Source organism: Pseudorasbora parva, chromosome 11 (genome assembly GCF_024679245.1).
Source record: "Pseudorasbora parva isolate DD20220531a chromosome 11, ASM2467924v1, whole genome shotgun sequence".
In the NCBI taxonomy this organism is placed as follows: Eukaryota; Metazoa; Chordata; class Actinopteri; order Cypriniformes; family Gobionidae; genus Pseudorasbora; species Pseudorasbora parva.
In genome coordinates, this window is record NC_090182.1 from 1,711,847 (window position 1) to 1,725,882 (window position 14,036).

Sequence of the window (14,036 nt, forward strand, 5' to 3'; positions counted from 1 at the left end):
ATTCTTTCTTATTTATAAAGCATATTTTAAACAGCGGAAGTTGCCCAAAGTGCTGTACATCAATACTAAAACACAAAAATGTATATGCACAAAGAGGAACAACATAAACCAACAGCAGAAAATAACTAATCGAGGCGTTAAAGGCGTTAGTGAATACATGAGCTTTAAGATTTAAAACTGGAAATGGACTGAGCAGATCGACTATACAGAGGCAAAGAAAGTTATTTACCACCAAGACAATAGTTTTTCCTCGTCTAGTGAATGTTTCTTAATGTAATGTTGACTAGAAACAAGACTAAGATACTAAGGAGTGTTTTTGGCGGTGCACGCATGAGCACTTGCGATGCCTCCTTTAGGTGTGTGTTGTTCCTTTCAGGTGTGAAATTGCAAAATAACGCCAAATGCATTTTTATCCAACTGTTACTCTTTCTAATGGGGACAAACTAGGGCGGCTAATTTAATAATGCAGTGCACTTGGTTTTGGTACATGATCTGTTTTTTTTTGTTCGAGTCCTGTGCTTTGCTTCACTTCGGTGGATCAAAGTTGGTGCTTTTTACACACACCTCAACAAAAGTTGATTCCTAAAGAAGCAGAAGTGTTTTATGATGATGATTTTGAATTGATTTGAATAGACGTTTCCCCCTCGGATGTGTTAGTCTGCTCTTGTCTTTAGTACAGATCTCTAAATGCCATCCGGTCTGTTGGTAGTGTTGACCGAATACACGGCCTGTGTTCGCCAACTGTTCAGTATATGCTCATATCAGTCATTTATGCAAACTATTATGACTTTGTTTTTAATGTTTGTACAGTACGTGTGTTGATGTACACCGCAGGATGTGCATTGTCTGAACACCAAAAGCCTTATGAACTCTTCATTGGACCAGAAACACCTTTGTATTTATGTCTCTCCTTGTACTCATATGTAGCATTTTATTCTTTTTTACCAACATAAGCATTTTGTACAAATAAATATTTTATGTATTTAATTGGACTTGTCTCTTTGTTTTGGGTTCATTTGTTAATGGTCAAAAAATGCAGTCACCATGAAGAAAAAATTGTCAATTCTAGTCTTTTTTTCCCCCAAATGGTTATGAATCAGCGTATTGATTCATGATTCGGATCGCCAATGTCTCGTGATTTCAGCAGTTTGACACGCGATCCGAATCATGAATCGATTCACTGATTCATAACCGTTTGAATCTTTATTTGAGGATTGAACACAAACCCAGAAGAGAAGCCAATGCTGAATAAAGTCGTAGTTTTGGTTATTTTTGGACCCAAATGTATTTTGGATGCTTCAAGAGACTCTAATTAACCCACTGATGTCTCATATGGACTACTGTGATGATGTTTTTATTCCCTTTCTGGACATGGACAGTATAGTGTGCATACACTTGCATACGCTCTCGGACTAAATATAAAATATCTTAAACTGTGTGTGAAGATGAACGGAGGTCTTACGGGTGTGGAACGACATTAGGGAGAGGAGTTAATGACAGACATTTCATTTTTGGCTGAACTAACCCTTTAAATAACATATCAAATCAGCAACAAAATCTGACATGAACACAATGTTGTTTCTTATGCTCAAATCGCGTTAAAAAAAGTCTTTTTCAGGCCAGTGTCAGGTTTCTACGGGAACCGGAGTTTCTAATGGCAGCTGCAGTGACGCAATGACTTTACCGATCAGCGATTGGCTCTTAGGAGGCGGGATATTCCTTCATATTACTCCCATAGTCCCATTCATATAAGTGATATGCTTCTCCCAATTCGCCTATTTATACTAACGTTACGTCCTAAAACTATGTACTCTTTTTGTGAAAAAAGTAAGTATTAGAAGATAGGCAAGCTCTGGGACATACTCGTCATCCAGACAGCCCTTTACGTGAATCCCGTCACCATTTAAACTGTCTTGTCAATCATCTTATCACAGTTAAAATCCTCCACATTCAACTTAATTTAATTTCCTACCGTATCGGAGAGAAATGTGGTAGCACGTGCTAGTCATGGGTCTTTGAGACTCTCCTCCTCATGTTTTCAATTTTAATATGTGCCAAATCGTAGTATGCTGAGATGGATGGTCTAATATTTACAATGTCGGAATCCACACAGACACTCTAACGGATAATATTGCCCACAAACCATTGCGCGTCGGTCGAGGATTCGATTAGAACTACAAACACGGATAAAGTGTTTAAAAAAACTACAAACATGACGGATGTGCGAGTCCAACGGTTATCAGATATCAATCTGCTCAAGTTTTGAGTGGTTAATAATCAGTATCTTAACTAAAATCTATGTATTTAATATCATCCACATTATATTTATTCCACTTTATATTTATTCTGCAACAGCACTGTGAACCATTTTTAATCATACGTTTCTCCATAAACTTTTACATCTAATCCCATTTTCGTGTAGTATCGGACGGAGCTAGGACACCGATAGTCTTTGTTTAGGATTATTTGCATGTAATCAAGCATCCTTTATCGTTTTTACTATAGAAACTGTGTGTGACGTCAAGCACACTATAAAATAGTGTTACCGAAATTATCTCCACATCAGTCTAGTACTATTTTCAACTAAAAACATGTGTTTTTGACCATTAATTTAATAATCAACAGCGTTTCTGGAGGGGATAAAGATGTAGCTTTTAAAATCTGGTTTCAAAGTGCTAGTTTTTAAAAACGATACTAAAAGAGATGTCATGCGCATGCAAATAACGTGTTTAGTGTGTAGGCTGCATCTGAAATACATTCTACCTACTATATATTAGGTGAAAAACAGTATGTGACAAAACCTTTAGGCTGAATTCTGGTTGGTTGACATGACTAAGTGTCCAAATCAACCTGAATTCATCCCAATGTCAAAATTCAGTCCTCAGACTAGGCAAAAAGTACCTGGATGAACTACTTCCGGTGTCATGACAAATCAGGTCCTCCTTTGAAATCAGCCTATAGAGGGCACAACAGGATAAGAACCCTTAAAGGTGCAGTGTGTAAGTTTTAGTGGCATCTAGTGGTGAGGTTGTGAATTGTGCCCCCCACCGTTTCGGAGCACATTGAGAAGCTACGGTGGCTCACACAGGACAAAGATGTGGTCATCTGAGAGTAGCTAGCGCTCTGTAGAGAAGTTTGTCCCTTTTGGGCCACCGTAGAAACATGGCAGCACACAATGGCGGCTTCACTGTAAGGAGACCCGCAGTGTGTGTCGATAGAAACGGCTCATTCTCATAAACACATTACACTCTTTATACTCCTCTGAAAAACAGTTATGCGTGTTATATTGCATTTCTGTCAATGGATCCTCATAAATACTACACACTGCACCTTTAAGTCCACTTTTACACATTTCAAAATTTTATTTGTTAAAATGACAAATAAATGTTCAACAAGAGGTTTGATTAGAATATCTGGATGCTTAAAATGGATCGGGTGGACGCACATTTGTAAGTTGTACACACACACACACACACACACACAGGTTTGTTTCACTATATTAGTGAGGACATTACATAGACTTCCATTGATTTTATATCAGGTTAATGATATTTTCTATCCCCTAACCCAACCCCTATCCCCAAAACTACCCCTCAAAACAACATAATTTAGTATGTTTTTAAAGCTATTTGAAATATGAGGACATTTGTCCTTATAAACCACATTTAGTGTAATATTTATGTAGTTATACAAATGTATGTCCTCATAAACCACATAAACAGGCTCACAGACACACACACTCTCTCTCTCTCTCTCTCACACACACACTCTCTCACACACACACACACACACACACACAATCTCTCACACTCTCTCACACACACACACACACACACACACACACACAGATAAGAGAATATGTCAGGTAGATAGAAAATATTTATTGGTGACATCGGTTGTTATGAGCTATAAAACGTTATTGAAGCGTTATTCCACCTACTCATTAAACACACGTCTTGCTTCAGACCCTCTGCGTCTGACACTGAGACCTTCACTCAAGCCCTAATCATCATCATCATCATCATCATCATCATCATCATCATCATCATTATTCTCACAGTAATGAGCATGTAATGTCCATTGGCGTGTGTCCACTGCAGCCCGTTCTCTGGCCGTTCTGCAGAACTGGAGCCGCGAGCGACTGCTGGAACCGTGGACCGCCAATGACCACACAACTTCAATTTGAAGCAGCAAATCCCGTCGCTAATCAAGGCAGATTACAGAGCTCAGCAAGAGGGAGTATGAGTGACGGAAACACATCACCATCCTCACCGGAATCATTCAGCAATCAGAAACTAAAGCACACACGCACAGTCAGAGCTGATGAAGGATGAGCTGGTGAAGTCCACTCCATCAACAAAGAGATCGGTGTGTGTTCTTCATACGTACTGCTTCTTCTGGGCTTGAGAGGCCAGATCTTTGGCCTTGACTTTAGCAGCGAGCGCAGTCTCTCGAGCCCTCACCGTGGCCGTCTCTGCCAGCGTCCGTGTGGGAGCTTCACCTGCACAGGGACCACATCCAGCTTTACTACTAATACAACAGATAATCGTCTGAATGAGCCTGCCTGGATGGATGGTCGGTCGCTAAGTGGTTGCTAGGGTGTTGCTATGGTACAGCGGTGGTTTGCTGTGCAGTTGCTAGAGTGTTGCTACTCAGGGTGGTTGTTAAAGTCTTGCTACGTGGTCGTTAGGGTACTCAGGAGCTTGATGGGGTGTTGCTATGCTACTCAGTGGTTGCTAGTGTGTTTTGCAATGCAGTTTCTAGTGTACTCAAGTTGGTTGCTAAGATCTTGCTATGTGGTTGCTGGGGAACTCTGGCTGGTTGCTAGGGTCTTTCTATATGTTAGCTAGGGTGGGTGCAGGATAGGGTGTTGCTATGTGGTTGCTAGGGTACTCAGTGGTTGCTAGGGTGTTGCTATGGTACAGCAGTGGTTTGCTGTGCAGTTGCTAGAGTGTTGCTACTCAGGGTGGTTGTTAAAGTCTTGCTACGTGGTTGTTAGGGTACTCAGGAGCTTGATGGGGTGTTGCTATGCTACTCAGTGGTTGCTAGGGTGTTTTGCAATGCAGTTTCTAGTGTACTCAAGTTGGTTGCTAAGATCTTGCTATGTGGTTGCTGGGGTACTCTGGCTGGTTGCTAGGGTGTTTCTATATGTTAGCTAGGGTGGGTGCAGGATAGGTTGTTGCTATGTGATTGCAATGGTACTCAGCGGTTGCTAGGGTGTTGCTGTGCTACTGGGGTGGTTAATATGCGGTTGCTAGTGTGCCCAGGTTGGTTGCTAAGATTTTGCTACATGGTTGCTAGGGTACTCTAGCTGGTTGCTAGCGTGTTTCTATATGTTAGCTAGGGTGGGTGTAGGATAGGGTGTTGCTATGGTACTCGGTGGTTGCTAGGGTGTTGCTATGGTACTCTGGGTGGGTGCAAGGGTGTTACTGTGGTAATGGGGTGGTTGATATGCGGTTGCCAGTGTGCCCAGGGTGGTTGCTAAGATCTTGCTAAGTGGTTGCTAGGGTACTGTGGCTGGTGGCTAGCGTGTTTCTATACGTTAGCTAGGGTATTCTGAGTGGTTTTTAGAGTGCTAGGGTGTTTCTAGAGTACTCGGGCTGGTTGCTAGGGTATTCTGGATGGATGCTAGGGTACTCTGAGTGGTTGCTAGGGTGTTAGTATATAGTTGCTAAGGTACTCTTGAGTGGTTGCTAGGGTAGTCAGGATGGATGTTAAGATGTTGCTATGGTATTCCCCATCGTTGCTAAGGTACTCTGGGTGGTTGCGATTTAGTTGCTAGGGTATTCAGGTGGATGCTAAGAGTTATTAGTGGTTGCTAGGCCATTGTTATAGTATTATGGGTGGTTGCTAGGGTGTTTCTAGGGTATTGGGTGTGCTAGGCCGTGGCTAGGTTGCTCTCTGTGGTTGCTTTGTGATAGATAGATAGATAGATAGATAGATAGATAGATAGATAGATAGATAGATAGATAGATAGATAGATAGATAGATAGATAGATGCATTTTTAGGTGCAGATGAAGCAGCTGGACTCAGAACAGTCTGAAGCTCTAGTCTGAGTTTGGCGGCTGTAGCTTGAACAGCATTTAGTGTCAAATGTCAGTCTCAGAAGAAGAAGCCTAAGAAGTAAATCAGATCTCTTTATAGCCAGCCTAATCAAACCGTTAAACACACACTCCATCTTACCTTGCATCCTGGCCAGGATATACTCAAAGCCTTTCATGGTCTTGGTGACGTTGCTCTTAAACCGGGCAAGGCCGAATTCCTGCAGATGGGATAAAGCACTTTAAACACGTCTGCTGCCAAACGCTAAGATCCGACTGAACAGGCCTTCTCTTTACTGAACTGGGGAGAACTGCATTTTCCTATGATGGACCTTTGGCATGGAATAATTTGCAAAAAGATTTAAAACTAGAGAAATTGGTGTCCATCAGTGAAGGCATCCTAAAGAAAGTGGTAATGAAGCATGTGATTGTTTTTGTTGAGGATCATATGTATTATAGTGTTGTCAAAAGTACCGACCGCGATACCAAATCGGTACTGAAATGTTAAAAATGTGAGGCTTTGAGCGCTCTAATCGCACACAGCTCTGATTGGCCATTGTGCTTATCAAATATATCTGTGATTGGCTACTACGATCAGCGCTTCACAAACATGTTGTTAAAATGGAGTATTATTTTTTCTGTAATCTTCTGACTTTAACTTCACTCCATCTGAAAGACAAATATCGTCCTCTTTACTCCACTACATTTCTATCAAGGTCCTCGAAGTGGAAAGTCGTTTCTGTCGCAGCTTTGAAAGTCAGTGATGATTTTTTTCTTCTTTAAAAGGTGTTTGGGTTTTTGCAGAAAGCCTTTCAGCAGGGCTGGACTGGTAATCTGGCATACCGGGCATTTGCCCGGTGGGCCGACGCACTTTGGGGCCGGTAGTGTTTTAAAATAAAAAAAGTATATCTTTTTATGTACCACTGACACACATGCAGCGACAGCGGCCCATTGGTTTGTCTTCTGAATTGACAAGCCGAAGCGAGAGAGAACTCCCCTCCATATAAGGCGCTTTTTTCTATTTATTCATTATTTGAGCGCATTGAACTGCAAAGGCGAATATCCGCACAGCGCAGCCGCTGAGGAGCGTACGCTGCGTTTAAATGCTGCTCTATGAACGGCACTTTGACTTATTTTGCTTTATACAATCGTGTGATATGGAAACATTACAGTTCTGTGGTGAATCAGCTGAAAACAGCCGCGAACATGTGTTCATGACGAGGTAAAGTGGAAAACGGCAATACACACAAACGTTTCACTTTTGCAGAACCAAAACTTACTCTACAGCTACTAACAGCGAAGAAATATGGTGTTTTGGAAGAAACATTTATTAAAAATGTTGCTATATTACATAAATTAATATTGCAGAATATAAAGCACTTTTATAGCTAGGCTGTTTTCGTATTTTCTACAGGTGTTTACATTTTTTTTACTTACAAATATAATAGTTTATTATATATGTTTTATATAGTTTTGGAAACCATAAAGCCATATAATGAGGAGCAAGGTTTGTGACTACCATGATCTTACATTTAAATGAAACTGGCCTACAGTTAAACTACAGTCTATAAAACACCTTTAAGTCTAGATCCCATGAATTAAGGACAAGATTTTTTTTCCTCTTTAAATGTTTTATTTACTTTTTTTAATAGATTTAATAAAATTTAATAGCCTCATGAAAGATAGATATCAGTGTCTTACTTAAATGATGTGTTAACTCTTGAAAAATATGATTTTTCAACCCAAAAATGTAATCATTTACTCACCCTAATGTCATTCCAAACCTAAATGAATTTATTTCTGTGTAGCATAAAATAAAATAATTTGAGTCTGTTTTTGTTCATACAATATTCAAATGGTAGCCTAACCAAAATGGCTTGGTTGCCAACATTCTTCAAAACATCTTATTTTGTATTTCACAGAAGTCATACAGGTTTGAAATGACACGAGAGTAAATGATGACAGCATTTAAAAGCAGTAAATGTACTTTACTGCATCCTAGCTCAAAATCATCAGTGCTTTACTGCTAAGTGCATTTCTGTGTGACAAAAAAAGCAATATTAAGTTTATCTGCATTTGCAGCAAATTCGATAATATCTATCATTATTTGTCCTTGTCCTAGTTTTATTTATATACGCCAATTTAAGGCCTCAACCCCAGCAAAAACACTCACGGGGACCTCACGGGCCGGATGTGCTGGGTATGCCAGAGCCGAATTTTAGCCCCAGTCCAGCCCTGCCTTTCAGGAATCACTCTTGTAGAGTCTCGTGAAGTTCAATGATTTCACAGCATTTATTAAACACTGATTTATAGTTTAGAGCAAAATGGAAGAAGACGGATGTCCAAATGCTCATTTAGTGGAGGATTCACATAAACAAAGTTGATTCTGTCTTCAGTGAAGGTGAACAGTGTGAGAATATCAGATGTGTATCAGTGTATTGGATCCGTGCATTCGGCCTTAAAGTGACAGCAGCTTTATAAAGAGCTTTGTAACTTTAGTATTTAAATGAGTTTAAGTTAGTCGTCTGCTAGTGTGTCAGATGGAGCGTCACTGACTGGCTTAAACCATGATGGCATAATGTGCATTTATACAACTATAATACAATAATGCAGCGACATAATAAAGGAAATTGGCTTTTGATACTTAAGTACTTTTGAAAACAAATACTTCTGTACTTTTACTCCAGTAAAAACCAGTTTTTCAACTTTCACTTGTAACAGAGTAATATTTGACCAGCAGTACTTTAACTTTTACTCAGGTAATGAAGTTGTGTATTTGTCCACCTCTGTAAAATACATCAATGATGCTTTTCACGGAGCGCTTGCACTGATACACACAGATACGTGCGTCTGAATACAGATGTCTATCAGCCTACCGCTCCGCTGTTCAACGCCTGCTTGTGCTTTCAAACGCTCCCTCTTTCAAACACTTCTGTGAGCTTTCAAACCGTTGCTGTGCGTTGATCATCGTAGCCAATCACAGGCACATCCGATGGCCAATCAGAGGTGTGTGCAATTACAGCTCAACAGCGCTCAAAACCTCATATTTTTAACATTTCAGTACCGATATGGTATCGCGGTCGGTACTTTTGACAACACTAATGTATTATTAATTATTTTTATTTTGTACTTGTTGTATTTTAATATGTTGTCAAACTGTATGGCTGCTACCTTGGCCAGGTCTCTCTTGTAAGAGAGACTTTAATCTCAATGAGACTGACCTGAATGGCTTTAGAGAGGCCGTACAGCTTGGAGGAAATCCAGGCCTCTCTCTGGATCTGGGTCCAGCTGCTGTTGTCAGGGTTCACTCTGTACACACACCGCTCTTCAACGCTCTGCACACACAAAACACACACTTTACTAACATACTACACGAATATAAAACAACTAATCACTCATAGCATCACAATATTCCTCATTATAATAATGAATGGGGAGGGGCGGGGCGTTTTCCAGACACCAATCGCAACGCACCGCTCCAGCCGACCAATCAGAGCACAGTGTGCTTTACAGAAGGAAAGGCTTCATAGAGACAGGAAGTAAACAGAGTTACTGACAGACTGGAGAGAGAGGAGCCGCAACAATGGAGAATATGAGGAAATAATCAACATTCACTGATCTAGTAGAGCCTATAAATAGTGAGTGAGTGAGTGTGTGTGTGTGTGTGTCTATGTGTGTGTGTGTGAGCTTGTGCGTGTGTGAGCTTGTGCGCGTGTGAGTGAGTTAGTTAGTGTGTCTGTGAGCTTGTGCGCGTGTGAGCTTGTGCGCGTGAGTGTGTGTGTGTTTGAGTGTGTGTGTGTTTGAGTGTGAGTGAGTTTGTGTGAGTAATTGAGTGAGTGAGTATGTGTGTGTGTTTGTGCGTGTGAGTGTGTGTGTGTGTGTGTGTGTTTGTGCGTGTGTAAGTGAGTTTGTGTGACTGAGTTGGTGTGAGTGAGTGTCTGTGTGTGCTTGTGCGAGTGAGTGTGTGTGTGTTTGAGTGTGTGTGTGTTTGAGTGTGAGTGAGTGTGAGTGTGAGTGTGAGTGTGAGTGTGAGTGTGTGTGTGAGAGAGAGAGAGAGAGAGAGAGAGAGAGAGAGAGAGAGAGAGAGAGAGTGAGTGAGTGAGTGAGTGAGTGAGTGAGTGAGTGAGTGAGTGAGTGTGTGTGTGAGTGAGTGAGTGAGTGTGTGAGTGAGTGAGTGAGTGAGTGAGTGAGTGAGTGAGTGAGTGAGTGTGAGTGAGTGAGTGAGTGAGTGTGTGAGTGAGTGAGTGAGTGAGTGAGTGAGTGTGTGAGTGAGTGAGTGAGTGAGTGAGTGAGTGAGTGAGTGAGTGAGTGAGTGAGTGTGTGAGTGAGTGAGTGAGTGAGTGAGTGAGTGTGTGAGTGAGTGAGTGTGTGAGTGTGTGAGTGAGTGAGTACCATCACACGAGCGTGGCTGATGTTCCAGGTGAGTGTGGTCATGGTCCGGCCCTGAGGGTCCACCAGCGAGTCCTCTATAATGTAAGCCTTCTGGGACATCTGTGCCGGCAGGAGCCGCTCCGCCCAGCGAGGAGCTCGGCTGGTTTTGGTCAAGAGACGTCTGGAAATCAGACAGTTGTCTGGAGTGACTTCTCGAAATATGATGTCTTCCGTTAAAACATGATTACTGAGGAACACAGGAAACAGAAAAACAGATTGAAACTAAATATACAAAGGTTGTAAAACAATAATATATTATATTATATGTATAAATGCATTATCCTGCTGGAAGTAGCCATCAGAGGATGGGGACATGGTGGTCATAAAGGGATGGACATGGTCAGAAACAATGCTCAGGTAGGCCATGGCATTTAAACGATGCCCAATTGGCACTAAGGGGCCTAAAGTGTGCCAAGAAAACATCCCCCACACCATTACACCACCACCACCAGCCTGCACAGTGGGAACAAGGCATGATGGGTCCATGTTCTCATTCTGTTTACGCCAAATTCTGACTCTACCATCTGAATGTCTCAACAGAAATTGAGACTCATCAGACCAGGCAACATTTCTCCAGTCTTCAACTGTCCAATTTTGGTGAGCTTGTGCAAATTGTCGCCTCTTTTCCTATTTGTAGTGGAGATGAGTGGTCCCCGGTGGGGTCTTCTGCTGGTGTAGCCCATCCGCCTCAAGGTTGTGTGTGTTGTGGCTTCACAAATGCTTTGCTGCATACCTCGGTTGTAACGAGTGGTTATTTCAGTCAAAGTTGCTCTTCTATCCGCTTGAATCAGTCGGCCCATTCTCCTCTGACCTCAAGCATCAACAAGGCATTTTCTCCCACAGGACTGCTGCATACTGGATGCTCTTCCCTTTTCACACCATTCTTTGTAAACCCTAGAAATGGTTGTGTGTGAAAATCCCAGTAACTGAGCAGATTGTGAAATACTCAGACTGGCCCGTCTGGCACCAACAACCATGCCACGCTCAAAATATAATTTTCCCACTGATTACCGTGGTCATTTACCAGCACTGACCAGATAAAGCTGTTATTGATGTTTGCAGCGCAATGTTTGTCCAGAAGGGTAAAGCTAACGGTTAATTTGGTCAGTTGCGGCTCGTTAGATTCAGCATTCTGCCCGCTTTGCATCAGACACTGAGATAAATTGTCATGAGTGTGTGTATGTGTGCGTGTGTATCATGAACCGCACCTGTAAGGGTTGGGGTATCTCTGCCAGAACGCCTGAAACACTTGGTCCCATGAGCTCTTCAGGAAGCCCGTACAGCTGAAATACTTCACCATTGTTCCCGCTCAACCTAAAACTGCAGCAAACACAACAACAGCATCTGAATAAAGCGAACTAAAGGAGACTAGCTACACTAGAAGATATCTTAGGTAACCCTAACGGCTCCTTATACTCAACTGTAACCAGTTATGTGTATTATACTGCATTTCAGTAAATAGATCCTCATAAATATTACACACTGCACCTTAAACTAGAAGTAAAGAATAAACACAAGACAGCAGACACACAATTTAAATGTTCTTTTCACTAAAATTGTATCTCTATATATTTATTGTTAGAGATTCAATACACAAATCAGCCATAAAGAACTTCAGACAAGGTTTATAAATAAGCAGTTTGACTTTATTTAACAAATAAAGTCATTTATATATTTAAAGTACATAATAACATCATCTTCACAATTACAACCAGATTTCTGTTGAACCTAAATCTTCAAGTAATGTATTTATTTATTGGAATGGTAACATACAATAAAAAAAATGATGTAAATTGTGTCCAGAATTGTAGAAAGATGACTAGATTTGGAAGCAATGACCCACAAAAAAAGCCGTTTAAAGTTCAGAGATGTCCTAAAAAACACACAGCTACAGAATTACACGCTTTAATGGACACATGGACGGTTATTACTCGACCCTTTATATGATTAGGAGTTGTAGTATTGTTACTCATGAGAGCAGTGGTAATGTGCCAGTTATTAAGCTAACGTTACTCCATCTGAAGGCTAGCTCGCGGCTAGCGCACGTTTCCTCTCTTTCTGAATGAAACAGCCGATTAAACCTGCTCGAGACACAACAACACCAATGACATAAATGTGAACGAATACTTACCATAGTAAACAGATTGTGTCGCGGTACGAGATGACTTATTTACGCCTACATTTCTGGATCATTCATCGCGACTCGTCCACATGACTGACTGTCACTGACCGCTTACGTGACTGAGGAGAGGAAGGTCACGGTCATGACGTCACTTCCGGGAGACCATCCACACCGTTGAGTTACGTGGAGAGCCCACCATAACCCTAAGCCTTTTAATATTACACGATGTTAACGTGGGTTATAATCAAAATACATACGTACTTGAAGAATCGTGTTATGTATAAAAAGAGAAAAAAAATGCTATATACCCTAACGGACCCTTTTCACCGACTGTGATGACGAGTTTTAACGGTTTTAACGGTCATCAATAGCGTAAATCCTGCAGTTTTTTGTATTTTCTTATTTTTTAATTATATGTATGTACATTTACAACACTAATGCTTTGTATTATATTACTTTTGCATCAAATTACAAAAAAAAGTTACAAAATATACTGAGTTTCTAAAACACAGAGTGTAAAATGAACATCTTTCTCTTCTATTTTCCCTTCTTTATGAAAGGTGTTAAAATTCCCTATTGTTTTCTTTTGCTATTTAAGCAAATGGGCCACAAAAAAATATTTAATGTATTCTCTTATTCACCTCTATAAAAACGAAACCAACTATAACGACTTAATTTCACTCCGCGGCCATCTGTGAAACGTCTCTCGGGCCCTCTTTGAATGGGAAACATCAAATTATCCAAAATTGTTTGCCAATCTTACAATAAAATGTTATTTTTAAAATCACCAATGAAATCTGACAACAACTGTCTCATAAATTTTGTTTCTAAACTCTCGAATCATGACAAAAAAGTGGCATTTTTCAGCCTGGACGAATGCGCATGTGCAGTCCGAAGCGCCTGTTTCTATAGCAACCGAAGCTTCTAACGGCAGCTGCAGCATAGAACTGCATATGTAGATTCCTCCCTGTTTTGCGCGTGATGACAGCATCTGATGTTGGCGTGTGTTGACCGTTCAAAAATGGCGGCGTTGACGTGCCTGGAGCGTTGAATGAGGCATCTACGTATACATTTCTATGAGCTGCAGTGCCGCAATCACTTTACTAATCAATGATTGGCTCTATAATTAAGGAGGCGGGGCTTATTAGCTCAAGAACAGTGTGCTGCACTTTCTCCCTTATAATCCGATGATTTCAGAATGAAAAAGATTAAGTTTTAAAATATATATATATTTTTAAAACAATTTAAAAATACACCGTCTTTTTTATGTGTAAAAAATTTATATTTTTTTCAGTTTATTGTATTTGTTATGTCTAAATAATTTTCATTTGCAAAACATAATAAATAATGAAATCAGAATTTTTTTCTTTTTTTCATGTTCCAAAGGTTGTAGTTGGCCAAAGTACTCAATTATGTTAAATAAAAAAACACATAATTCACT

The 14,036-nt window shown here is 40.6% G+C and overlaps 2 protein-coding genes across 2 annotated transcripts in view; one reads left to right on the forward strand and one right to left on the reverse strand.

The window, feature by feature from the left end:
• mxd3 (MAX dimerization protein 3) overlaps positions 1 to 992 on the forward strand; it is a 12,710-nt gene extending 11,718 nt beyond the window's left edge. Inside the window, exon 6 of the mRNA XM_067456775.1 lies at positions 1 to 992. This exon is cut by the window's left edge and continues 677 nt beyond it. The gene's annotated coding sequence lies outside the window, so the exon portion shown is untranslated.
• Positions 993 to 3,861: 2,869 nt separating this feature from the next.
• Positions 3,862 to 12,758, reverse strand: prelid1a (PRELI domain containing 1a). Its single transcript, XM_067456394.1, has 6 exons — positions 12,605 to 12,758; positions 11,682 to 11,793; positions 10,435 to 10,660; positions 9,264 to 9,377; positions 6,185 to 6,263; positions 3,862 to 4,501 (listed from the first exon to the last, which is right to left on the reverse strand). The coding sequence occupies exons 2-6, from the start codon at positions 11,771 to 11,773 to the stop codon at positions 4,380 to 4,382; spliced, it is 633 nt and encodes a 210-aa protein (XP_067312495.1). The 5' UTR covers positions 11,774 to 11,793; positions 12,605 to 12,758; the 3' UTR covers positions 3,862 to 4,379.
• Positions 12,759 to 14,036: the final 1,278 nt, after the last annotated feature.

Excerpts from the sequence above, each read along its gene's own strand:
- prelid1a (XM_067456394.1), bottom strand. The coding sequence starts at position 11,773 with ATGGTGAAGTATTTCAGCTGTACGGGCTTCCTGAAGAGCTCATGGGAC. Across the intron at positions 10,661-11,681 it reads AGATACCCCAACCCTTACAG|TAATCATGTTTTAACGGAAG; the intron begins GTGCGGTTCATG and ends TGTGTTCCTCAG. Across the intron at positions 4,502-6,184 it reads TATCCTGGCCAGGATGCAAG|GTGAAGCTCCCACACGGACG; the intron begins GTAAGATGGAGT and ends GTCCCTGTGCAG.